Genomic DNA, 27,983 nt, shown 5'->3' with positions numbered 1-27,983 from the left:
ATGAGTCAGTATTTTGAATTGGATAACGGGGAGATGTTGGTACCATTAACCCATTTGGGAGGCCCAGAGGGGAGGTTTTGTTTTCTGGATAGAAACTTAATTTGAGGCCACGGGGAATGGATAGAGGCTGAGAAGGCAGGGAAAGGCTACAGAAGTGCAGGTTCAGACGGGCTGGTTCTGGAAGAACCTCGAGGGCCAAGCCAGGAGCTAGAGGGCCGAGTCTCATCTGCTCCACCACCTTTGCCTCCCGTGTACAAGGCTGGAAGGCCCACGGGACCAGGCTCCTGCCGCTGGCTGAGGGATATGCTCCAACCCCCAGGGTCCCAGGACCTGGAACGCCTGCTTCTTTCCTGGTGGACAGGAAGCAGACTGCACATGCGCCCTCGACAGAGCGGCAGGGATGAGAACGGCCGGCAGAGGGCGCAGGAGCTCTGGCCGGTGCAGCTCGGGCGGGGCACCCTCGTTGGCAGGGAGTTGAGAGCAGGGGTCGGTGGGAGAGCCGGCCGGCGCGAGGCCGCGAACAGTGGGCGGGGCCAGGGTGGGGGCGGGGCGAGGCGGTTCCGGAAGGAAGTGGTTCCGGGTCCCGTGGCCCGGTGGTGGTAGCCGTGGTGTAGCTGCCGTGGGAGGTGGCGACCGTGTGAGGGGCGAAGCCCGAGGGGCTGGCGGCGGGGGCGGCAGCGGCGGCGGCGACAGGGTTGGTGGCGGCGGCAGGGACTTCCTGGCCGGGTGAGCGGCCCTTGGGGGGCGGGCGGGGCGAGGAGGCCCCGGCCCGCAGGGAGGGCGTGTCCGTTGCTAGGGAGGGGCGGTCTTGGGGCGGCGGGTGGGGCGGTGGGTAGGATGCCCGAGCAGGTCTCCGACTCCCGGGGGACAACCCTCCCCCGCCACCGCCTTGGGCCCAGTGGACTGGTGCCTTCTCAGGAGACCCTGGCACCTGCTGCCGTGGTCGTGATCCTCTCCCGTCGTCCGGCAGGCTGCGGCCCTGGCGGTTCGGAGCGACTGTCATGGGGACCGGGGGTTGGTGTCCAGGGACCGTGCCCTTGTCCCTGAGGCGGACCGGGGCGCGTAGCCTGAGGGACCCGAGCTGAGGAGACCCTGCTTTGTCCTCCGGAGGCTCTCCAGCCGCGCAGCGGCATCTTCTTCTGGTAACGTCCAGAATGAGTCGTGAAGGATGCTCTTTGTCCTGCATTGCAAAGTAAAACTTGTGTTTTTTAGAAACGTTATCTTGAAAATTGGCGCATCTCCTGTGCTTTTCTAAGGTGTATTAGGAAACTGGGCCAGTCACTGTCAGGATTTTCGTATCGGCAAGTCAGGAGGAAAAGAAATGGGAGAGAAACTTATATTCTCCCAAATATTTTCCTGCCGAGTCGCTTCTCTAGCTGCCCTCTAGATGATTGCTTCTTTTTTTCTGAAACAAAGTAAAAACTACAGGTAGAAATCACTAAGGTCTGTCTGACGTCTGACCCAGCAACATTTTTAACATTTTTCTGAATGAGAACTGGTATGAATGAAAGACTGGAATTGAAAAGGAAACGTTTTGGTGGGGATTCACAATGAGTGCGTTATTTTTCAATGGTATTTTAATGCTTATGTTAATAATGCTTTATTTTTAAATAGTATTCTTAAAAATAGCTACAAAAAAAATGTTTTTTTGAAAGTCCCTGTTGTCGTTTCAGAGCCCCTCCTTTGAAAGCCTTACTAGAAATACTTATGTATAGAAACATTTAGTGACATTTGTCTATTTACAAAATTTCTAAAAGATGCAAAAGCATGATGAAGAAGATACAGTTTCATCATTCCAAGTAACCATTATGAATATGGTTACACTGGGTATACATCTCCATTATCTTTCTATGCAGAGATGAGTGTATGGATTTTTCTAAAGTGGATTCTCTATTGTAACCTTTTTTCCCCCCCGACTTCATAGCATGCCATTACATGGCTGTCATAATTTATTTAGTTGATTGTTCCATTTTACACTACTTAAAAACATTGTTGAAGAAATGTAAAGTCTGCACAGCCATGATTACTTCTTAGTGTACATTCCTAGATGATAGAATTGTTGGGTTTGTCTTTTTAAAAATGTAAATTGCTCGGTTTCCCTCTGGAAAGGATGTGCGATTTTCCCTCCCACTAACAATCTGTGAGTATCTTTTTCTACACCCTAGCAAAAGACAACATTTAAAGGATTTCTACTGGCTCACTTTGGGGCCGTTTCTGTTCTTCTCTCCAACCGAGTACAAGTATCATTCTCTAGCTATCCTTTTTTTTTTTTCTTATTTGTTTCAGCAATTCAGTTTCTCATCTTTTGTTCCACTTTTAACCGTTTAGTAAAGAATGGTTATGCAGGTGAGGCAAAGGCATCATAGAGTGAACAAGAGATTTGTACTCAGGACTTCCTTAAATTCGAGTGTCTCTGATTACCTTGAACAAGCCACTTACCTTTTCTAAGGGACTGTTTCCTCAACTCTAAAGTAGATATTATAGCGCATTTGCCTTGCGTTTCTTACAGGGTGGTTTTAAGGGTCAAATGAGACATTTATGGAAAGTATGTTTAAACATACTCTGTCTTGTGGCCAATTATTGCTATCTTGTAAAAATTTCAGAGCACAAGAGCGTCTTGATTTTTTAAAGTAAATTTCTGAATTCAAAAAAGCCATTCTGTGATACCATTTGCCCCACTCTCTTTCACTTCTTAAATTCGAAGTTTTAGATTTCTGTCCTAGATTATATTCAGAACGCTATCAGAGTTATGAAATTAGGTGAATGAATGAATCTACACAAATGTTGAAGGAGCAAATATTTAAAGGCACTATATATAAAATTGAGGGGGAAAATATAAAGCTAAATAAAACACAATCCTTGGGATCATGATAAGTAAAACATAGTCTTTGTGCCCTACAGGCTACAGAAAGAATGTCCAGGCAGCTAGAAGGTGGGAAAGCTGCTTTCCAAATTTAGACGGCAATTTTAGATGTGATGCAGGATGTCAACTATTCTCAAGCATGCTAAAGTCCAATTCTGCTGACCGAGCATCTGCACAAATGACCAGGCACTCTTGTCAGGGTCATCTTTCTGAAGGTAGGAATTGCAAGTTGAAGAGGTGTTAGTATTGGAGTCTGAGAATCTGGATTCTGGTTTCAGGTCCTTTACTTGGGACAGATTGGTTACTTCTTTGTGGCTTTTTTTCACCTATGAAATGAAGGTAATTCCAGCTTCCTCGGGGGCTTGTTTTGAGGATTAAATGAGGTATTTGCTAGACACTTAGCGAACCAGGAGGTACTAGCCCTCATGAAGTCTTTTTTATCCACTGAAAACTTAGCATCTCGGGGAAAGAAACCAGATCTCTTACAACTTTGTGTGCCTGCCCCGTACTACTCATTGGCACTTAGTAATGTCTGCTAAATGAACATAAAATATATGACTGCTGATAAAAATTCATTCTGGACCATTGAAGAAGGTAATATGTAAATGTGGGATATTGAGAGAAATTGACTACAGTATTGGAGTTGATATTAAGGAATCAAAGGAAACACTGAACTAATTGGACCTAGGTTCATCTCTACTGTGACTGTCATTCTATGTTATATCCCCAACACCAGGCACATAGTCCATCCATATCAACAGTAAACCTATTCCCTAGGACTGCCCCCCCCCCACCAGGCACAACCCACTTTCTCTCTTCCCCTTCCAGTCAGCCTGTTAGAAGGAGTTGTTAATAATTGGCTTTCTTAAGTCTCCTTACCTTCCACTTAGTCCTGAAGCCACGTGTTCACATTTTTTAATTCCTTTTATTGGATCTCTATGCAGCTTTTGCCATGAAAGTCTTTCTTGAAATATTCTTTAGTGTATGAGATTCTGTGCTGTAGGGTTCCCTCCTTCCTCAGAGGATGTCCCTTCTCAGTCTCCTTGGCTGGTTCATCTTTCTTGAAAGGTTGATGTTCTGTAAGCTTGATCCTGCTCATGATACACCAGGTCTGGAATAATTTATAGAATATTGAAGCTATCTGGTGTTTGAAGGTTTGGTAGAATTCTCCTGTGAAACCAGCTGGGCCTGATGCTTTTTCAGGGATATTTCTTTAATAACTTTATTTTTTCTATGAAAATTGGTCTCTTTAAGCTTTCTAACTCGGGGTCAATTTTGGTAATTTGTATTTTTCTAGCGAAATATCTTTTTCATCTGGGTTTTCAAATTTTTTAGGTAGAGAGGTACAAAGTGATCTCTTCTGATTTAAAATTTTTCTCCCATTTCAATGGTTGTTTCTCCCTCATTCTGTTTTATTTTTGTATATTTGTGTTTCCCCCTTTTTTTCTGAATCATGTTATATAGTGGTTTATCTCTTTTAGTTTTTTCAAAAACTACAGAATTTTAAATTATTATTTGGATCTAGTTTTCTGTTCTCTTGCTCATTCTCTTCCTTGGCTTTTATCTTTATTATTTCCTTCTGCTTTCTTTTGGTTTACCTTGTTATTTTTTAGGGTTTTTTTAACCTTGGAACTGAATTTATTTATTTTTATTATTTCATTTTTATTGATAAATATGTTTAGAGCTGGATGCCTGGTTGGCTCAGTGGGTTAAGTGTCTGACCCTTGACATCAGGTCAGGTCGTGATCTCACAAATTCGTGAGACTGAGCCCCACCTCACACTCTGTGCTGACAGTGCGGAGCCTGCTTGGGATTCTCTCTCTCCCTTTCTCTCTGTCCCTCTCCCGCTCACATGCTCGCTCTCTCCCTCTCTCTCTCAAAATAAATAAACTTAAAAAATATGTTGAGAACAACAAATTTTTCTTTGATCACTACTTTAAATGCATCCCATAGAATCTGATAGGTAGTGCTTTCGTTGTCATTCTAGGTGGAAGGGCTTTTCTGTTATATTTGTTAGTAAATTCTAGGGTTTTTGCCTTATGATCAGAGGATATTGTTTGTAATATTTCTGTTTCATGGCAGTTGCTGATGTTTTGTGACCTAATAAATGAGTACTTCTGGTGAATGTGGCATGCGCATGTGAGAAGGTATATTCTCTAGTATGAGACTGTAGAGTTTGATAAATATCTTTAAGATTTACTCTGTTGATTATGCTGTTTAGATCTTCTGTCTCCTTATTTGGGGATCACTGCATTTTCTAATATACCACTGAGAGTGGATAATTAAATCTTGTATTATTAGTGTGTTTCTATCTATATGTTGCCTTGCATCTCAAGTAGTTTTTGTTTCATAAAGGTGGTTGCTATGTGATGTTCATATGAATATGTGTATTTTTATGTGTGCTATCTAAATCATGGATTGTGGCTTTCAGCATTAAAGAGTGTCTTTTCCGGGGGTGCCTGGGTGACTTAGTTGGTTAAGCGTCCGACTCTCGGTTCTTTCTATTTCTGTCTGCCCTGCCCCTCCCCCCCCCCCACACTGTCTCTATGTCTATCAAAATAAATAAAAATAATTTTTTAAGTGTCTTTTTTTTTTTGGTCATGATGAATGCTTTGGGGCTTGAATTTTGCTTTGCCTGATTCCACAGATGCCACTCTGCTCTCTTTCTATTACCGATTTCCTGGTATACTTTGGCCATCCTTTCATTTTTAATGTTTCAACATCAGTTTGTTTTAGATGTGTCATTTGTATAACTCCTTGAGTTTTGTTTTGTGAGCCACATTGAAACTCTTCATTTTAATAGGTGAGTTAAACCCATTCACATTTATTGTTAGGACTAATATATTTTGGCCTCAACTCTATCATAATATTTTGTTATCTTTATTTGCTGTTTCTTTTGCCATGCGGTGTGTTTTTTCCTCTTGTATTAAAAAAATTGGGGAGTGGTATTTAGGAAGGTTTGTGTTTTTGTTCTGATGGTTCATTTTTTGTCCTTGTACCTCTGTAAATGCCCTTACTCCCCTGTTTGTTTATTTAACCTTTTGTGTGTGTGAGAAAAATACATCGTATTCATGAAATCAAAGTAGATTGATGATAGGCATCTGTGAGGGTTTTTATCTACCTCCAGCTCCTCTCTGAAGAACTGACTGATCATAGCCACTGCAGCCAAGAGCGTAATGCGTGTTCTGGTCCCCTCAGCTCTGGCTTCCTCTGATCTGCTGATCCCCCTTTTGTTCTGGGAGCTCTGACTTGGTCCTGTTCTGTGCTGAGAGTGTGGCTTCTTTGTTGCAAAGGCTTTCCTGGGATATTGTTTGCATTTGTAAATGCTGGGTTCCTATTTAGTGTGAAATTTTTGTTAGTTGATTTTGTCTTTTTTGGTAGCATCTTTACTGAGATATAATTAACATACCACACAGGTCACCCATTTAAAAGTGTACAGTTTGGTGTTTTTTTGGTATACTTAGAGTTGTGCAGCCATTGCCACAGTCCAATTTTGAAACGTATTCATCATCCCCAGAAGAAACCCTGTGTGTATTCTCTCCAGTGCCCTACCGCCCCACCCAGGCAACCACCAGTCCGCTTTCTGTTTCTCTGGATTTGCGTATCTTGGACCTTTTATATAAATGGAATCACACAATATGCAGTCTTTTGTAACTGGCTTCTTTCCCTTAGCATAACAGTTTCAAGATTCCTCCCTGTTTGACCATGTGTCAGCACTTCATTCCTTTTTATGGTCAAATAATGTTCAGTTGTATGGGTATACCACATTTTGTTTATTCATTTATCTCTAAATGGACAGTGAAATTGTTTCTACTTTTGGCTATTATGACTAATGCTGCTATGAATATTTGTGTATAAGTTTTTATGTGGACATATATTTTTATTTCTCTTGAGTATATATTTAGGAGTGGAATTGCTGGGTCATATGGTAACTCTTTGTGTTTAATTCTTTGAGGAACTGCCAGACTGTTTTCCCAAACGTCTGCATCATTTATATTCTCCCCAGCAATGTATGTGGGTTCCATATCTCTCCATACTTTCAGCATTTGTTATTATCTGTCTTTGATCCTAGCCATCCAGTTGGTGTGAAGTGGTGTCTCATGATTCTGATTTGTATCTTGCCAATGGTTAGTGATGTTGAACATCTTTTCATGTGCTTATTGGGCATTTGTAGATCTTCTCAGGAAAAATGTCAGTTCAGCTGCTTTGCCCGTTTTTAATTGGGTTGTATTTTATTATTGAATCATAAGAGGGTTTTTTTTGTATGTTCTAGACATAATCCTTTATCAGATATGATTTGTAAAAAGTTTTCTCCCATTTTGTGGGTTGCCTTTTTGCTTTCTTGATAGTATCCTTTACAGTGTAAACATTTTAAATTGTGATGATGCCTGATTTATCTATTTTATCTCGTTTATTTTATTTTTATTTTGAGAGAGAGTATGAGCAGGGGAGGGGCATAGAGAGAGGGGGAGAGAGAGGATCACAAGAAGGCTCGGTGCTGTCAGTGTGGAGTCCGACGCAGGGCTCGAACCCACGAACCTGTGAGCTTATGACCTGAGCTGAAACCAGGAGTTGGACGCTTAACCGACTGAGCCACCCAGGTGCCCTGTTACCTGTGCTTTTGATGTAATATCCGATCCAATGTCACAAAGATTATTTATCTTTATGTTTTCCTCTTATAGTTTTAGCTCTCACATTTAGGTCTTTGATCCATTTTGAGTTAATTTTTGTATATGGTGTGAGGTAGGGTTGAACTTTATTGTTTTGTTTGTGGATATCCACTTGTCTCAGCACTGTGTGTTGATTTGTGTAGCCCCTTAATATATGATTTATTAGGTTCCCCCCTTCAGTATGCATTAAGCCCATCTATTGCCTATACAGTAATGACCTTTTTACCATTATTTTCTTTTCCTATCTCTTCTCCCATTTTTTAGTGCAGTTTTTCTACCTTGTCCCAATATGCCACAATTTTACATTAGTCTTTCACCTTCATCCTCATCTTTCTTTTAAAGTCTTATATGTACATTTACATATTTTTTAATGCTCAACATCGGTCCTTTGCTGTCATTTTCTCACTCATAATTTGGTTAGATGAAGCTCATCCTCTAGTAGATTTCTCAGGAAGGGCTAGTTAAATGCAGAAATTCCCTATGTTCTTGTATGCTGAAAAATTTTTTTTTCTATAGCCTTGATATATGAAAGTAATTTGGCTGATAAAAAATCCTTGGTTCACACTTACTTTCATTGATTTTATTTTATTTTTTTATTTTAAATGTTGACCCATCGTTGCTTTGCTTTGTGTGTTAGTTTTGAAATATCTGATGATAGTCTAATTCTTTTGGAATTATAGATTATTTATTCTTTTTACATAGAGGTCTTGAGGATTTTATCTTTATATTTGAAATCAAATAATTTTTACTAGGCTATGTTTCAGAATTGATTGTTTTGAGTTAGTTTTCCTAGGTATCTGGTGAACTCTTCATTGTGTAAAGTCAGGTATTTTTCCATTTATGGAAAGTTTTCTTGAATTTTAGTTTAAAATATTAGTTTAATTCCATTGTTTCGTTTTCCTTCTAAGAGACTACAGTATTACACATATTATTCCTTCTTTACCTGTCTTCTTTTTCCACTACTTTCTTTCTGACTCGTTCTCTCTCACTCACTTATTGTCATTTTCATTTTTTTGGTTTTCTTGTTTTTCTTCAATGTCTCTTATTTGAGTTGATTCTCCCTTGGACACCTTGTAATTTATTTTTCACTTCTGAGATAATGTAGTCTTTTTTGCCCATTTTTTCCTCTGAGTTCAGTTAACTTTTTTTTTTTTTTTTTTTTTTTTTTTTTTTTTTGTAATTTCACTCTGGGTTTTGATCTGTTTCTGTTCTTAGTTTTTAAATTTCTGATTCAACGTGAGTTTTTTTTTTTAATATAACCTTAAATGCTTTTGGATATATTTAATTCTGCTTGGAGTATAGACTTAGAGTTTTTTCTGCTTCATGGTTTTTTTGGAGAGGAATTTTCCTCAGTTGAAGAATTCTCTTTTTTAACTTTCTTATAAACACGTGGAAATCATTAGACTTGAAAAATTTTGCAAATCTCATGAGTATGAAATGGTATCTCGTTGTTTTAATTTTATCTTTCTGATTAGGTAGGGTTGTTTATCTTTTCATATTTATTAGACATTTATGTTTCCTTTTTATTGTAAACTCAAAGGGTAGAGCTGCCATTTACTGAGGTGGGACAGAGACTATAGGAGGAGCAGATTTTGGAGGGAGGTCAGGAGTTTGGTCTTGGACATGTTTACAGCATCCAATAGGCTGTTGGATATGTAAGAGTGCAGTACAGAGGATAGGTGAGGGCTGGAGATAGAAATTTGGGGGTTATTAGTTTATGAAGAGTATTTAAAGCCATGAGACTAAATGAGAGCATAGACTGGGGAGAGAGTGTAGACAATGAGAGGTCCGGAGACTGAAGTCATTATTTAGAGGATAACTGGCTTCACTATTTAGGGTTCAGAGTGGTGAAGAGGGAGGTGGGGAGAAACCAGTAAAGGAGACAGAAGGAATTTAAAGGTAGGAGGAAAACCAGGAAAGTGTAGTATTCTAGAATTAGATTTAGTGACATGGATTTCATGATTGATCTTGACTAGAGCAGTTTGGTGCGGTGGTGGATTAGAAGGTGAGATTGGTGAGGGGCCAAGCAAGAATAGGAGAGAAATCAGAGTGACTGTGGTATATAGGCAGCCCTTTGAGGAATTTGGTTATAAATGGAGAAGGAGGATGGTAGTCACAGGAGGATGTGGTTCTGGAGAGTTGGGAGCTTCACCAGAGGGAAGTTGTATGGTGATGGGAAGGATCTACTGAAGAGGGGAAAATGCTGTGGGAGGAAGAGGAAAATTGCTGGAGTTGGGTCTTTCAGCTTAGTTAGAGGATGTGTCCACTGCTGTTCTGGGAGAGATGGCTTCTTTTCGCACCAGTGTCCTCATCAGCATCTTCCTTGGAGTGAAGGTCTCTGCTGTCCAGTCGTCTTTCTGTGTTCAAGGGCAGATGGGTTCATTCACTACACCTGGCCCTGTACAGTTCACTCTGAAGTAGCAGCATAAACCAATGTATCTACTGTTATTGACATCACCTTCTCCCCAGTAACAAACCCTGCTGGTGTTTAGTCTTTTCTTTCTCTCTGTCCATAAATTTTAGAAGGAAGCTGGTTCCTTTGATGAATTTTGCTAGTCACAAATAAGTTAGTTTAAATCCGAGATTGGCACATTTTTTTTTGCAAAGGACCAAATAGTAAATATTTTAGGCTTGGTGGTCTACATATAGTTGCTATTACATATTCTTCTTCCTTTTTTTAACAACGCTTTAAAAATGTAAAAACCATTCTTAGGTTTTTACTCTATGGTTTAAGTGAACTCTCCTCCTTTCTTATCCATTAAGCTCCTGAGCCCATACTTTTCATTACTAGCTTATGTGCCCTAAGCAATTGCAAGCAAAGTTCACTTTAGAAAAGGTTTTATTGAGATATAATTTACAGGTTTAAAGTGTGCAATTCAGTGGTTTTTGGTATGTTCGCAGAGTTGTGCAACCATCTTCATAATATCTGGCTTAATTTCAGAGGGTATTCATTGCCCCAAAGCTAACTTTTTTGTAGCTTTGAGGTGTGATTTATATGCAATAACATTTTTGAGTGAAGTTTGAATTTTAATAAAGCTAATTTAAAAAATTTTTTTCAACGTTTATTTATTTTTGGGACAGAGAGAGACAGAGCATGAACGGGGGAGGGGCAGAGAGAGAGGGAGACACAGAATCGGAAACAGGCTCCAGGCTCTGAGCCATCAGCCCAGAGCCTGACGCGGGGCTCGAACTCACGGACCGCGAGATCGTGACCTGGCTGAAGTCGGACGCTTAACCGACTGCGCCACCCAGGCGCCCCAATAAAGCTAATTTTAATATTATCAAAGGAAAATACCATTTTTTAATGTTTATTTTGAGAGAGCGAGCGTGAGAGCGTGCGCATGTGGGAAGGTGAGAGACAGAGAGAGAAGGAGAAAGAGAATCCCAAGCAGGCTCTACACTGTCAACACAGAGCCTGATGCGGGGCTTGATCCCACAAACCGTGAGATCATGACTTGAGCCGAAATCAAGAGTTGGATGCTTAACTGACTGAGCCACCCAGGTACCCCTCAAAGGAAAATATTCTAAGTAATACTTTTTTTTTTGAGCCCCACAGAATTACTAAATCTTATTTTCTCCCAAGGGACCCCCACCTTTTTCTTTAAGCCATTAGTTCTGTATTCCTTGGACCAACAGCATCCATATCACTTGGGAACTTGCTAGAAGTAAGGCTCACCCTTGGGGTAGGGCCCGGCAATCTGTGTTTTACCAGCCCTTCAAGTGATTCTGATGCACACTGAAGTTTGAGAGCTGCTACTCTAAATTCTGTTGCTGAGTGGAATTGCTGGGTTATGGCATATGAGCATGTTCAACTTTAAATGGGTACTGTCACCTCCTTCCAAATTGGTTAATGCTCATGTATACTCCCTAGTAGTATATGAGAGTCCTTATTGTTCTACATCCTCACCAACACTCCAGAATGTGCAACTTTGATTTTTTTGTGTGGGTGTGGAATGGTTATGATCTTAATTTGTGTTTACTCAGTTACTAATGAGGTTGATATCATTATGTCCATAGGTAATTTGAGTTTTGTGTTCTATGATATGTTGCTAGGAGTTTTTTGCCTATGAAAATAAATATAGTTATGCAAACAAATAATCACAATGTATTGAAATCATCACAGAATAAATCCAGAATTTCCAAGAAGGAAACTCAGGGGGAAAATAACAAAGTCAAGGAAAGAATCCCAGGGGAGATGCTGGTCAAACAGTCCTGAAAGAAGATTTGTCAAGTGGAGTGAAGGAAGACCATCTGTGTGGTATGGGGAACATGGCCTTATCAGGGAAAAGCAAATAGTGTGGTGTGGTGGGCTAATAGAATATGTGGAGGAAAAGACATACATAAGGCTGTGGAAAGGGTAGGAAACGACTAGATATTTATGTTTTAAGTTTGTTTAATCTTTTATTAATTCCTGGGCATGTGGGTTATAATTAGTTTGGATGGGTGTTTTTCCTTTCCTATTATAAATGGTGATATAAACGTGTTAGTATATTTAGTTGTTTTTTTTCCCTTTTAAATTGTCTTAAAATATTAAGTTTAAATTGAAATTATTAGATTAAAAGAAAGTGGGCATGGGGCACCTGGGTGGCTCAGTTGGTTAAGTGTCTGACTCTTGGTTTTGGCTCAGGTAATGATTTCCCAGTTCATGAGTTCGAGCCCCACATTGGGTTCTGTGTTCACAGTGTGGAGCCTGCTTGGGATTCTCTCTCCTCCTCTCTCTCTGCCCCTCTCTCACTCACGTGCACTCTCTCTCTCTCAAAATAAATTTTAAAAGATAAAATAAAAGTTAAACATAGAGTTCTTATATGACCCAACAATTTCATGCCTAGGTTTATACTCAAGAGACGTGGAAACATGTCTCCATAAAAACTGATACACAGATATTCATAGCAGCATTATTCATAGTAACCAAAACTATAGAAATAACTCAAATGTCCACTGGGAGAGGAATAAATAAATAAAAGGTGGTACGTTATGCAGCTGTAACAAAATTGAAGTACTGATACATGGTAAAACAGGGATGACCCTTGAAAATGTTATGCTAAGGCAAAGAAGCCAATCACAAAAAAAGCACATATTGTATGAGTCCATTTATATGAAAAGTCCAAAATAGGCAGATCCTTAGAAACAGAAAGTAGATTAGTGGTTGTCAGGGGCTAATCAAAGGAGGAAAGGAATGGGAAGCAACTGCTAATGGGGTTTCTTTCAGAAGGAATGAAATGTTCTAAAAATAGATTGCGGTGTTGGTTCCGTATTTCTGTGAAAATACTAAAAAATATTAAATTTTACACTTTAAATGAGTGAATGTATGGTATGCAAATTGTATCTCAAAAAAATCTTTTTTTTTTTTTTTTTTTTTTTCAGAAAAATAAAATGGAGGGGCACCTGGCTGGTTCAGTCAGAAGAGCATGCAACTCTCGATCTCAGGGTCATGAGTTGAAGCCCCACATTGCCTATAGAACTTACTTCAAAAAAATAAAAATAGGGGGCGCCTGGGTGGCTCCGTTGGTTAAGCATCCAACCCTTGATTTCGGCTTAGGTCGTGATCTCACAGTTCATGGGATTGAGCCCCACAATAGGCTCTGGGCTGACAATGCAAAACCTACCTGGGATTCTCTCTCTCCTCTCTCTGCCCCTCTCCTGCTCTGGGCTCGCTCTCTCTCTCTCTCTCTCTCTCTCTCTGTCTCTCAAGATAAACATTAAAAACAGTGAAAATAAAAAATAAATAAAATGGGAAAACAGATTACTTTCCAGAAGAATTATGCTTTTTCATCATCACCAGCAATATTTGGTGTCAGCCACCCCCCCCCCCCCACTGCCCAACCCTGGGATTTTTATTTTTGTTCCATTTCATAGATACGAACTGATACCCAGAGCTTCCTTAGTTAAGTTATAAACTCCCTCAGTAGAATGTAAGCTCCAGAAGACAGGAATTTTTCTCTATTTCTGTTCATTGCTGGATCCCCAGAACAGTGCCTGGCAAATTATCACTCAGTAATATTTGTTGAAGGAATGCATTTTGATACTTTTAATTAGATAATTTTCCCCTTTACTGTCTTAATTTCATAGTACCTGTGAACCAATTATTCTTACTAGCCTCAATTTCTTTTTGGAAAGAGGCAGTGTATAAATAAATGAATAGAGGGGTGCCTGGGTGGCGCAGTCGGTTAAGTGTCCGACTTCAGCCAGGTCACGATCTCGCGGTCCGTGAGTTCGAGCCCCGCGTCAGGCTCTGGGCTGATGGCTCAGAGCCTGGAGCCTGTTTCTGATTCTGTGTCTCCCTCTCTCTCTGCCCCTCCCCCATTCATGCTCTGTCTCTCTCTGTCCCAAAAATAAATAAACGTTGAAAAAAAAAAATTAAAAAAATTAAAAAAATAAAAAATAAATGAATAGAATTGAATGTCCTTTTGATGAGTGATCTGGTTCAAGTCCTTTAACTTTATGTGCTTTTACTTTCTTCTGAAATTCATTATAGCAGTAGTTTGCAAAATGTATGACTATGAGGACCCCCTTTTAAAAAAATTTTTTTTTCAACATTTATTTTTTTGGGGACAGAGAGAGACAGAGCATGAACGGGGGAGGGGCAGAGAGAGAGGGAGACACAGAATCGGAAACAGGCTCCAGGCTCTGAGCCATCAGCCCAGAGCCTGACGCGGGGCTCGAACTCACGGACCGTGAGATCGTGACCTGGCTGAAGTCGGACGCTCAACCGACTGCGCCACCCAGGCGCCCCGAGGACCCCCTTTTTAAATAAGTGTCCACACAATAGTAGTTGTACTTTTTGTATCAATCAATGGAAAAACTACATACAAGAAGCCATTTATATTTTAACATTTGCCATACTGTCTTCAGAAATTTGCAAAATAGAGGTTATAATATATGAGACATACATTGATTCATTCCATAGCCTGTGCATGGTGGCTCCAAGTATTATTCATGGACCCATGGCAGTAATTTTGAAAGCCGCCAGTAGTTTGGGGCCAATAAGGTGGGAACTACTTAATTATAGTATCAGAACTAAGGAGGGGGCACATGGGTGGCTCAGTTAGTTAAGCATCTGACTTTGGCTCAGGTCATCTCATGGTTCATGAGTTTGAGCCCCGCATTGGGCTCTCTGCTGTCAGTATAGAGCCTTCTTCGGATCCTTTGTCTCCCTCCCTCTCTGCCTCTCCCCTGTTCTCTCTATCTCTCTCTTTCTTAAAAATAAACATTAAAAAAAAAAAAAGAACTAAGGATTACTGACATATAAATAGTAGCTACTATAGAAGATTATGCCCTAATCACATATTTTAAAAATTTGGTTCCTAAAGCTATCAACTTCTTTTAAAGCATTAATATTTTAAAAATCAAGTTTCCATGCATTGCTTGTTTTACCAAAGAATCAGCAACACACTAAATGTTTAATCATGCTTGATTAAGTTTTGGTATATTTAGTTGAAGTTAGACAGCACTTTAGTACTATAATAAGGTATTTTAATTCTTATTATCCAGCAGTTTAAAAACAGGATATCTCATCAAGTATTCCTAAACTTTTGTCTGTGCTTATATGAAGTATTTATGTACATGGTGAAAGACAGGAAGGTAGTAGTGATTCAGATGGAGCAATTCTGGGTATTTCCTCCTTTTGGAACACTTATTTAGCAGTTGCTGTGTGCCAGGCACCATTCTAGGTTCTTTTCATGACTTGACTTGACTCAGGGATCATCGAACTACAGTATATTTGACCTTTGGGGCCTCTTTTTCTGTGGCCCATGAGCTAAGAATGGTTTTATATTTTTATTTATTTTTTTATTTTTTTAATTTTTTTTTCAACGTTTATTTATTTTTGGGACAGAGAGAGACAGAGTATGAACGGGGGAGGGGCAGAGAGAGAGAGGGAGACACAGAATCGGAAACAGGCTCCAGGCTCTGAGCCATCAGCCCAGAGCCCGACGCGGGGCTCGAACTCACGGACCGCGAGATCGTGACCTGGCTGAAGTCAGACGCTTAACCGACTGCGCCACCCAGGCGCCCCAAGAATGGTTTTATATTTTTAAAGAGTTGTTGCATTCGTTATCTATTTATTTTGTTGAAGTTTATTTATTCTGAGAGAAGGGGGGAGGAGCAAAGAAGGGGAGCGAGGATCCCAAGCCGGCTCCATGCTGTCAGCGCAGAGCATGACTCAGGGCTCGATCTCACACCCCAACCATGAGATCATGACCTGAGCTGAAATCAAGAGTCGGATGCTTAACCAACTGAACCACCCAGGTGCCCCAAGAGTTGTTTTAAAAAGAAAACGAAGGGGTGCCTGGGTGGCTCAGTCAGTTAAGCGTCTGACTTCGGCTCGGGTCATGATCTCACAGTTCGTGAGGTCAAGCCCCACATCGGGCTCCATGCCGACAGCTCAGAGCCTGGAGCCTGCTTCAGATTCTGTGTCTTCTTCTCTCTCTGTTCCTCCCCTGCTTGTCCTCTCTCTCTCTCTCAAAAATAAATAAACATTAAAAAAAAATTAAAAAAAAAGACGAAGATGCAGTAAAGACCTTATATGGCCCACAAAGCCTAAAATAGTTACTATCTCGCCCTTTATAGGACAAGTTTGCTGACTCCTGATTTAATTCATTTTATCTTCACAACATTCCAATAAAGTGGGTCCTATTATTATCATCCCTGTTTTACAGATGAGGAAACTGAGGCACAGAGAACTTAAGTAACTTTTTTGTTGGTGGTATTCACTGCTTTTAGAGCAGATTGCAGGCTCTTTCTACAAACTTGCTAATACTGTGTTTCTTTGCAGTGTAAAAAGTAAATAGTGGCTCACATGTCAGAGGATGGCACGGTCACGCTCTAGATCCCCCAGGTGGAAACACAGGTGAGCAGTTCTTAGTTTAGCAGAGTTAGCTTGAGTTTGAGATGTGCTTTGACTTTCAAGTTCAGTAGTACTGTAAGGAACCTATTTTAATAAGCTCATGGGACCTGGTTATTCACAGTAGGTACTTTACAGTGATAAAGGTTGTATTGCTAGGTTCTAAAAGGTGACAGCTTTCTTTAATTATGGATGGCAGCTCAATTAATCCATAATAAGAAGAAATGCAACGGCTACCTCAAGGGAAAGTGAGAAACATCTTCAAGTGTTACATTTTTTGCATCAGTAAGTGGGTTAGAACTCTCCAGTGGTTTTTTTTGTTTTCATAATCATTATCTGTGAAAAAATTGGGAGTTGGAAAATCAGGAGTTACCTATTTCCTCTTCTTCGTGGCAGAATACTTGAGTTTTGAATAACTCAGGTGTAGTTGAACTTTCCTGGTTGGTAGTATCAATAGTATATGCATATAATTAGATTGGAACGGTTCAACCAGTATTCATCATATACCTGCTACAGTTTTGGGGCCTCAAAGGCAAATGACATCTCCCGGGACCTCAGCAGGCATGCAGGTCGGCTTGGAGGTTGGCACCATAGTCAGCTATGATACTATGGGAGAAGTGCAGTGCTACTGACTGGGACAAAGTATTCTGGGTCCATGGAGAGGGAACAATTCTGCTTTTATGGAGGAAGAAAAGGGGATACTAAGTAAGTCTTGATGGAATTTTACCTGGTCATATAAGGATGGGTAGAATTTCTAAAGGTGGAAAGAAAGAAGAAAAGTATTCCAGTTAAGGAGGGCAACAGGAGCAAAGGCGCCAAGCTAGGAAAGTGACTAGTATATTCTAGGACTTTAAAAAAAGGACCATAATTACATACTTAAAAAGCAGACCAGAACTTTTCATGTTAATACAACTTGGCCATTGTGTTTGTTCATTATGGTTCTATAATGACTTAACAGTTTCCATTCTGTAATTCACAAGACCAAATTGTAACGGGAAGGAGCTTCTGAAAAAAAAGGGAACATGAACATAAACAAGTGAATGATTTCAACATGGAGGGTATCAAAGAGGTTGTTTTGTTTCACCCTTTTGTGATAGGCTGGATGAAGGGGCACAGAAGACTCTGCCAAGCTTAGTGCCTGATTTCTAGATTCCTTCTAAGAACTCTTGGTCAGAAACTGTAAAAGGTCTGATATTTTACCTTACTTGCAAGCTGACACATCAGCCTGCCACGGGCACTGCTGGGTCAGAGACAAAGGCCTGTATTAATCACGGTCCAGCAGGCAGCCTGGGCCTCACATGCCCGAGTTTCCCTTTCTCCCCAGTCTCCTGACGGTGGGTACTGCAGAGTGAAGCAGTGAAGTGACAACACAGCTAAGGAACCCAAGCCTCATCAGGGGCTACAAGCAAACCCACCCAGCCTTTGCCTGGGAGGAAACATATCCTGAATAGCAAGCAAATTGGCCCTCTTTCCCTGAGGGAGGCCCCATCTCCATCTTCCCAGGCTGTGGTGTTTGGAACAAAAGCTGTTAGTGCCTCTGCTTACCAAGCATGCAGGATGCAAGAGACCCATGGAGAATTGTCTCCCAACAGACTCCTCAGATCTCTTTTGTTTCTTTAGGAGAACTGAAAATGTTAGTTACCGTTCCAGCAACCTCCTTCAAATGAACAGGACTTTATAGAATAAAACCCCTGAGATGAAATATAACAAAGCAATATTCACTATGAGGTAAGGATTAAAGTGAGAGGTTGAGTATTTCATCCAGTCTGGAGGACCTCTGTCTCTGGCTGCCACCTTTTCTCCTTAGTGATGGAAGAGATGCAGTCTTCCAGAAAGTCCTCAGACTCCCTGCCTCCTTCTTCCTGTGATGAAGTAAAGCCTGCTGGGTGATGAAGTTTCTTCTTCAGCTAAATAATGCATTTGCTAAGTACATCTAGCTTGGTGACTCCAGAGGGAGATATTGCCAAGTCCAGTATATAAATCCCAGTATGTACGCGAGGAAGATAAATCTGCTTCCTTTCTTGTAGGGAGGACACAGGCATGTCACCATGTGGAAAGGGTTTGACTCCCAACTCCATGCAGCTTCTGAAGGTGGACAGTAACAAAAGGTGCAAGGGTAGCTGCCTCATTGATTAGAAGACACTAAGCCCTCAGGGAGGCGATTAGAAAATTGGATGGGTTAGATGGGAGGAAAGGTCCCCAGATGCAAAATTGAACTTTATTGTGTCCCACATAGTGGTGCTTTCTCTCTGCTTTTGATGTCCAGGCAACTCAGACTTGTTTCCCTGGGTACAGGAGCCTCCTTCCTCCTCTGTGGGAGTGAAGTCTCGATATTGGCAATGCTGAGGTATTGGGGAAGGTAGTTACACAAAAGATGTGCTGTACCTGGGGAGCATGACAGCTGCGTGAAAGTCCACTTTCTCCGAAGTTATAAGCTCTGTCTGTTTGAACAGCACATGTAAGGGAACAGGTCTGGGAAAGAAAAGCAGTTTGTGTTAGTAGTTTTTATGGAGGAACTAAGAATGAGATTCAAGTCTTAATATCCTCTTTCCCCTCCACTCTGCACACTAAGTATGTATTATTTTTGCTTCTTGATATAGCCATAGTAGAGAGAATAGTCAATCAATTGGGGAAACTATGGGGCCAGTTTTGAGTCTGCATTTGGGTTTATTGTGATGTCATAAACTCGTAGGATCTAATTTAATTTCAGAGGTTCTGTTCTGTTTGCCAGAGACTCTCCTACCCATTTACTTGTGTGAATCTAGCCCTCCTTTTGTTTGTTTCTTCCCTGACTATTGAACCTGATACAAGCTTTTGATGACTGGTTCTTTTGCCTAAACTTTTGCTGTCAGCAGTCTTCCAAAATGGCTCTTGTGCAACTGACCTGGTCCTCCTGCAGCAGAATGGCTGTGCTCAGCCCATTTTGATATGCACATGGGGTACATTAGTTCCGATGGAAAGAGTATGCTTGTTGAATTGGTCAGAGCAGTAATCAGACACCCACATGGGCAATTTTGAATACAGATAGAGCAAATTGATTAATTTAATTTGAGTGGAAGAAGCAGTGAAAAGCAAATTAAGTTGGTCACGTTAAGACAGACTTAGTTTATTGTCTTTAAATGTACTGAACTTTTCTGTTTGTTTACATAGGTCATTATCACCAGTACCTAGAAATTCTGAACACTACAAGCAAAGGTACTCTCACGGGCATTATGGCTGTGAATATAGGAAGGATCCAAAGAGACCCACCACTTGGCGAATGGACAGTGAGAAACATGGACAGAGTAAACCAAGGATTCCTTCTCGTGGAAATATACATTACCGATCTTATGAACATAGATCACCTTCCCCAAACATAAGAAGAACCTCTTCAGAAAATGTTTATACTTTTAAGCCTTACCGAGAATACTTACCAGGAAGAAGAGATGGTAACAGAGGATTGCACTATATGCCCCAATACTCAGGTGTACCTTACAAAGAGAACCAGAGGAATTTTTATCCCCAGAAAGTACAAGGAAGGTATATTCCTGATGACCACAGAGTTAGAGGAAGTGGAAAAGGAGGGAAGCCACCTCAGAGGTCAATAGCAGATTCTTTTAGGTTCGAAGGAAAGTGGTATGAAGATGAGTTGAGGCACCAGAGGATACAAGATGAAAACCATTCTCAGTCACTTAGAAGAGGCTTTGAAGACTTTGAGAAAAGGAGCTCTTTTCAGAAGAGGTATAGGAAAACATTAAACCTGGGTAATTTGGTATAAAGCTTCAAGTGAAAAAGTCTATTTACTTTATGGTTGAAGATAACCACCTTGAAAAGCTTTTGTCTAAAAAGATAAAAAGCATTGTAATGTAATTATGGTCTACTGGTAGTAGTGAAGTATTTATTTATAGAGTAGATCATTGTTGATGGCTAGAATATTAACAAAAGATGATATTTTCCTCTTTTGCTACCTTGTGCCTCTATGAGTTGGCTTGAGGGATTATAGTTAACTTGCCACTGCCTTCTGCATTTAAAGCCATGCTGCCCAACATTCCACACATATAAATTCTCACTTTCTTCTCTCTAGTGCAAGTATAAACTGCTTTATGTCAACACAGGTATCCTGAGGATCGTGATTTCAGAAAATATGGACACACATCAAAAAGACCTAAAGACGTGGAGAGGTACGAAAACAGAGATCCTGCCAGGAACCCACAGTGGAAGTTCGAGCATTCTCTTCCATCTTACCAAGGGAAGAAAGAGCAACGGAACCTTGGGCCCCAAACTCATCGATATGCTCAGAGGGAACCCCCAGAGACCAGTTCGGCAACCAGGGTATCCTGTGACTATCGCCACAAACGTCCTAAGACATCAGGTGGGGACCAGGACTTTTCTGCTGGAAGAATTCCGAAGTACTCTAAGGAAGAAGAGAGAAAATACAGTTCTCAAAAAGGCCCCGTAAATAGACAGTCCATTTGTCTTACTGCTGGAAGAGGGAGAGAGACTGAAGGTGGGCAAGTCCAAGAACCTCTCACACCATCTAAGAAAGACTGCACTGCCTCTACTCGCTCGCGCGAAAGTGACATTGGCCTGAGACCCTACAATGACAAACGGAAGGAGAAAATAAAGAAAGATGGGGATGGCGGAAAAGAGAGCAACTCTTCCAGTAACCAACTCGATAAAAGTAACAAACTTTCCAATGTGAAACCTTCATCTGCCAGTCTTAGGAAGAAATCACTTACTGTTAAAGTAGATGTGAAGAAAACAGTAAATACATCCAGGTATTGTTTTTGGTTTTTCTTAGTGCTATTTAAAAAGTATCTGTTTCTGCCACCTTTATTTGAAGCTTTAAAAATGGAATTAACAGTGTGTTTAGAGTCCATTGAGTGGGGAAGGATTGCCTGGATTTTTCAAGTCCCTCCTGTAATGAGGATGAGTCCCATGATGGGTAATACGGAATGATCTCATGTCTGCTTGTTTCCGCATCGTATCTCAAGATGCTTTGTGGGCGCAGGGCACTCTATGGACTTGTTCCTCTTCATGAATTTATGTGTTTTTATGCTGCTAGATTTTCTGTAGCCAGGGATAGGCTGGGTGGAGTTCAAGGGGACCTATCCCTTGCTCAGTTTCTCAGAGTTTGTTTTCCCTGTTGCCTCAAATCCAGAGAATTTTTGACCTGGAAGGGACCTTAGCTTTCCCTGATTTTATAGAGGAGGAAAGCGAAGCCTTGAGAGATGAAGCGACTTGTCTAAGTCAGAGCACCTGCGGCTCAAGGAAGCCGATGACTTAACCTGGCTCTTGCTGCCCTCCCAAGACAATTGGTGCTCAGCTGACTAGAGTCTCTTAGGTAGAGGAAATTAGGCTAGATTCTAGAAAGAGGCCTATTTATCAAACACTCAGTTTAGCTCTCAATGATTCATTAAAGAAAATAGACCGCTGTTGTAATAGGTTATATTGTGCTAAAGTGGTTCGCATGCTTTGTTCCATTGTGCATATTACCTCTGTCTATGGATTCTGGAAATAACAAGGCACTGCAGTTGGCTGTGTCAGCTAAGTCTGTTTATTACCTTAATATATTACCAATATGTGAATAAAAAAGTGATGGGACATGTTGATTTGGTACATTTATGTTCACAGTTCACTCATACCTGTATTTCAGTCAAAAACAAGATAAAACAAAATCGAAGGTCAAGATGTGACAGGGAGGGAGGTAAACCCACAGTTTCTCTTTTTTTTTTTTTTAAACAAATACATTTTGATCCTTTTCTTATGGCAGTGCCCCTCCCTCATATTTGCCTTATGTTCATTGTGCTTACAAAAAATGCTGTAAGATATACATATGTATATTTATATGTGCACAAAAAGCATCTATAAATATGATTACATTATAGAAAGTTGGACAAATAGAGGGGAGAAATCACTGATAATTTTACTACTCTAGGACAGTTTTATTAATATTTTAGTACAGCTCCTTTGTTTTTTTTCTGTGTATACTTATACATGGTTGTCATAATACTGTATTTATAATTTTGTATCCTACTTCATATAATAAGTCTTCAATCATTTTGTACTATTATGTTTCCTACTAGTTCTTAACCTTAAGAGCACAAAAGCTGATGTAAGGATCAACTCTAAAGATGTTACCTTAAGCTTTTTTTCTTTCTAACATTATACTATGAAAATGTTCAAACATACAGAAAAGTTGAAAGAATTGTATAGCAAATGCCTATATATCCACCACTGAGTGTTTATAATTAATATTTTACTCTACTTTCACGATCACATATCTGTCCGTTTATTCATCAATACTTCCATCTTATTTTTTCCATACATTTCAAAGTGAATTGTAGATATCAGTATACTCCCCTTTAAATACTTCATTATTTCATTTTTGTTCACATTTTTTCCCTTTGGAGGTAAAATTACAATCACATCACAAAAATCTTGAATTTTTTAAATAGAAGTAATGATACACCCATATTTAATAAGGAAGTTAAAAAATTAAAAGGGCACTTGTTGGGATGAGCCCTGCGTGTTGTATGTAAGCGATGAATCACAGGAATCTCCCCCACCCCAAAACCAAGAGCACACTGTATACACTGTATGTTAGCTAACTTGACAATAAATTATATTTTTAAAATACTAAAAAAAAGAAAAAAAGAATTGGCTTAGCACTTTTAAAGAATGCTAGAAATACCAATTTTGAGGGATTTCATTTCAATAGACCTCATTAGAAATATTAACAAGAGTTAATTTTATAATTTGATATTAAGAAATGCAAACTTGATTTTTGTCATGTGTCACCAGAAAATGAGCTTCCTAAAATTACAGCTGCTGTATCAATTCTTCTGAATTTATAAACTGTAAGTTTGTGAAATTCATGACCTGTCAGCACTTGTTTGAATTACCTGACAAAGATCTGTAGGATGGCTTGTGTAATAAAGACCTTACACTGCAAATCCTTTCTATTCAAAGATGAATAAATATATGCATTTTTCAGTATGATAATGCATAGACAACAAAATCTTTCTCTCTGATTATAATTATTGATGAATGGTTAAGTTGTGGAAGAGTTTTGTGGGGTTGGATTTAATTATGTATGGACTGATGAAGTATCCATAAAACAAAGGTAGTTAATGCCCTCAACAGAGTCATGTTCTCAACTATTAACATAACTTAGATTTTCCTCTGCTTGAAAAAATTAAAATAATCATAGAGTAAGTAGAGAGAGATTTATTTGTTGGTTAAAATCTAGAGGGTTTATCCATTTTGGGGGAAATCGGAGATGGTTATTTTATGCATTTGTTTATTTTCTTAGCTTTGGTCACATAACGATGTATGTTCTTCCAGTTATTAATGTAGTTGAAAACATACATGATTGAGCTAGTGATTTTTCTAGGCTCCATTTGGCATCTAGAACGGCAGTAGGAGGACACTTGGTTGAATGTTCACTGCATAGTTAAAACTTCTGTTAACAAAGGCTACATTCTAGTGACCCACTTTGTCAGAAATTGTAACCACCTCATCAGAGGTAGAAGTTACATATAAGTCATAATTATATGTTTGAAAATATAAGTTAAGGAGTCATAATATGAAAATTTATACGAATGCTATTATGAACTCCCAGCACTGTTGTGTACATCTTGAGGTCTTGAGGCAGATGAAGGAAGTGTTGGTTTAATGTTGGGCCAAGTAGGTGAGAGACTAAACCTTGCTAAGGCTAGGATGGAAATGAGAAGGAGGAGGAGGGGATGCTTGTCTCTGGAGAAGAATAAGCTGGTGTGGATGGAGTTGAGGCTCCGTTGACCGCCCTGCATGCTGGTACTAGGCATCTAGGATGGGAAGGTTGGCTAGCAAAGTTGATGTTGGACTGAGTATATCAGTCACCTTTGCATATAACCGTTTTGTCCCCACCCCCACTCCCCTCCACCAAGAGATACAGGAAGGGCCTCCCTACCCCATTCTGGTCTTTCCCCAGGTTTTTTCCCATTCTGAAGGGGGATGAGGTGGTTAATGGGCCCCAAAAGACATTGGAGCCCATATGCTGCTCTAAGGAAAGGGATGTCGCATGGGTGGGGGAACAACATGAAAAACCATAGTAAGGATTGAAGGAAGGTAACCCAGTGACACAAGTTTATCTACCTATGATGGGTACCGTTCATCTGGAGGCAAAATAAGCTATGAGTGGAGATATTTTTGTGATAACACAAACCTGCTACCTCACTGTTAGGTATCACAAAAACTAAGGTTTCCTACCCCACTAATATTTCTTGTATACATTTTTAAAAATCAAAAATTAATTGAGAGAAGTTTCACTTTCATTATTATCTTTCACCCTAGCTTCTCTTAATGTCTCTTAAGGATCCTAGTATAAGAAGATGGACATTCTGTTTCAGGTTGGTGTGCATAGGTTTTTGTCTTCCACTGGGTCCCTAGGCAGCTCTGTGACATTGGGCAGATCACTGGGCCATGCCTTTTGGGGCCCGTATTAACCTGCAGTTCCCCCTGGCTCTACAACTTTACTCCCATTGGCCATGTGTTGGTAACTATTGAAGCTGGGTTGACAGGCTCATCATAGGATTCTCTGAACTTTGGTATATATTTGAAATTTTATATTATAAAAAAGTGAAATACTTAAAATTTAAATTGGTCTATATTAAGTTATAATTTTAAAATAAAAAGTTAGCCAAGAATGTTTAAAAAACACAGTTAAATTGGCCTCAGTTAGAATTTTCAAGTCTGTCATCTTTTTAGCTGAAACTCTCATTTCACATTGTCCAAGTTGTTTTCCACTTATCATTCATTCATTAAGCAGGTAATTTTTTTGAGGACCTACCTTCTGTGAGACAGCCTGTTAGGGTACTCTCAGACTATAAATCGGCATAGGATTGGATTTCTTCTCCACTGATCTACTAGACAATAGGGTGATGTTGGTAATACCATGACGCAGTGAATGACACACAAGGTGGGACTCAGATGATCCCAAGCTGGAGGATTCTGAGAAGGCTTCTTTTAGGAGTTGTTGGCGCGTGAGCTAGGCTTCAAAGGTTTTCAACATTTGAAAAGGGAGATGAGATGAAAGACATTTTATTTTATTTTATTTTATTTTATTTTATTTTATTTTATTTTATTTTATTTGTTTTGAGAGAAGGGGAGGGGCGCAGAGAGAGAGAGAGAGAGAAATGCTCAAGCAGGCTGCGCACTGTCCACACAGAGACCGTGCGGAGCCTGACATGGGGCTCGAACCCACAAACAGTGGTACCATGACCTGAGCTGAAACCAAGAGTCGGATGTTTAACCAACTGAGCCACCCAGTCACCCCGAGATGAAAGACATTTTATAAGTTAACAAAGACAGAAAGCACACAGGAACTTTGAGCTGTGGTTCCAAGCAGTAAGTGAAAGGGAATAGAGGGACGGGAGGCTGCAAAGGTAAGACTGCTACACTGCCTGATTTGACAGGATTAGCTGATGATCAGAGAGGGCAGGAAGCAGTTCTGGCTGCTGCAAGACTGCCTTGGAAGACACCTGTGAGGTGACTTGGAAGGACACTAGGGTTGGGGAGGCCAGTTAGGGTACTTATGAAAAGATAATGAGATGCTGAATTAAGGGAATTAGCAGTCTCCCTAACCCTTCACCCTCAATTCCAGAAAAGCTAAATGTCTTCTCAGGAAGACAGGAGCAAATGAATAATTGGGAAAGTGCTTTATAAACCATAGGATGTCATACAAAATGTTAGTTCTTAGGAGAAAACTGAGAAAGGAAAACTTGATATGTGTCCCATGCACATTGTTGTATATTTAAAACTTCCAGAGGACAGGGGATTATCCCTTAGTTTTGGTTGTTGTTGGGCTTTTTGTAATTATTGTTTTGCCATGCAGTTGTGTTTTTTAATGGATATTAACTGTGTACAAAGGAAATTAAGGTTTAATGTAGCTTTTTATGTTTTCCTCGTTATTATGCACAACACTCAGAACGTCGGAGGAAATATCCTTAGAGGAAAAGAAAAACGAGTGGGGTGTGGGGGAGAAAAGAGAGGAGCCTGGAAGATTTCATCAGACCAGTATCAGAAATAGTACTAGAATACAGGTGTTTGGCTATATTTTAATTTTTAAAACTGTCTAAAATGCATCTCAAATGAGAACATTTGGTCTTTTCAGTTTAACTACTTGTATTGGGAATATTTCTTGAAGTCATTAACTTTTTAATCAATATCTGTCTTAGGAAAAAGTAAGAAAGGAAAATGTGAACCAAGAGGTGATGAAATGTACAAATGTAAATGCCTAGAACATTTTGTGTTCCCCAGTTTCGGGAAGCCTTTTCTTATAGCAAAACTGTAATTGTTTTTAAGAGTAAAATTTCAGTTTTAATATTTCCTAGGAAATGACAATTTTAACATTTTTTAGTTAAAAATCTTGCAGGATAAATTAATAGCAAATGTAAACACTAAAATTTCAGGAATTAAATATAGCTGTAAAGTATACCATAGCACTTCTAGGGATTGAGAGTTGGGCATGGAGTTATACCAGTAATTAACTTATAACAAGTTACAAGTAAATTTTATTTTATTTTTAATGTTTTTTTATTTATTTTTGAGAGAGAGAATGGGAGTGGGGCAGAGAGAGGGAGGGAGACAGAATCCGAAGCAGGCTCCAGGCTCTGAACTGTCAGCACAGAGCCCAACGCGGGGCTCAAACTCACAAACCAGGAGATCATGACCTGAGCCGAAGTTACACCCTTAACCGACTGAGCCATCCACGTGCCCCATCAAGTAAATTTTAATAATTACTTGGTGGAAAACTGGAAACCGTTATCAACTAGTTTCCTCATGGGAGAAACTGAGTGCAATACAAAATGTGATCAATTGATTTCCCCTTATGGACAGACCATTTTTATAGTTCTATTTGAACATCTTACTTTTCGCCTGTGAAGTGTTTTATTTTTAAAAAGTTTTTTCAATGTTTATTTATTTTTGAGATACACAGAGTGTGGGTCGGGGTGGGGCAGAGAGCGAAGGAGACACAGAATCCGAAGCAGGCTCCAGGTTCTGAGCTGTCAGCACAGAGTCTGACGCAGGCTTGAACTCACAGACAGTGAGATCATGACCTGAGCCGAAGTTGGACTCTTAACCCACTGAGCCAACCAGGCGCCCCTCTCCTGTAAAATATTTTTAAAAGCAATTTTGGGGGGGGTATGGAACAGGCTTTTTGTACCGTGAAACACAGCATTTGTAATTCTTTGCTAGTAGAGGTTGTTACAGGGCCATTCTAGCTTCCAGTGTTTATCACTAATGTCTCTTAGCTTGTTATCAGATACCCAGTGGGAAGCTTGGAGCAAATTAGGAGGAAAGAAGAGAAATGGCTCTTCTAATGAAAGTCCTTCTGATGAATCAAGGAAACCTTAACAGTGGCATCAGCCTGCTGCATAATCACTTTTCCGGGGTTCTGCTTTGGCAGGGAGTTGTCTCGACAGTGCTGGTTTGAAAGCAGGGAGCATAGGTCATATGGAAGCCTTGCCGCTGATAAGTTAAAAATAGGCACTTAAACCATCTTATGAGAGAAGTTAAAAAATTTGAAGAATATCTGTAAGCCCCTGATTACCCTGGAGCGGTTTTATATATATGGCTGTTAAGT

General features: G+C 40.0%; 1 protein-coding gene across 12 annotated transcripts in view; it reads left to right on the top strand.

Annotated features, from left to right (window-relative positions):
* Nucleotides 1–536: 536 nt before the first annotated feature.
* BCLAF3 (BCLAF1 and THRAP3 family member 3) overlaps nucleotides 537–27,983 on the top strand; it is a 58,920-nt gene continuing 31,473 nt past the window's right edge. For 3 of the 12 annotated variants that reach the window (XM_045473274.1, XM_045473277.1, XM_045473266.1), the window contains exons 1-5: nucleotides 570–726; nucleotides 2,902–3,078; nucleotides 16,307–16,381; nucleotides 19,526–20,095; nucleotides 20,470–21,132. In XM_045473274.1, coding sequence (XP_045329230.1) covers nucleotides 16,341–16,381; nucleotides 19,526–20,095; nucleotides 20,470–21,132 — 1,274 coding nt within the window. In that variant the 5' untranslated portion in view covers nucleotides 570–726; nucleotides 2,902–3,078; nucleotides 16,307–16,340. Of the gene's footprint in view, nucleotides 727–823; nucleotides 1,143–1,178; nucleotides 3,079–11,656; nucleotides 11,792–16,306; nucleotides 16,382–19,525; nucleotides 20,096–20,469; nucleotides 21,133–27,983 lie in introns of those variants that run through there. The other 9 variants (XM_045473275.1, XM_045473269.1, XM_045473276.1 and 6 more) reach the window with 8 other exon arrangements.

This window comes from Leopardus geoffroyi, chromosome X (assembly GCF_018350155.1).
Source record: "Leopardus geoffroyi isolate Oge1 chromosome X, O.geoffroyi_Oge1_pat1.0, whole genome shotgun sequence".
NCBI lineage: Eukaryota > Metazoa > Chordata > Mammalia > Carnivora > Felidae > Leopardus > Leopardus geoffroyi.
Note: the sequence above shows the minus strand (reverse complement) of the source record. Positions and strands in the feature narration are given on the sequence as shown.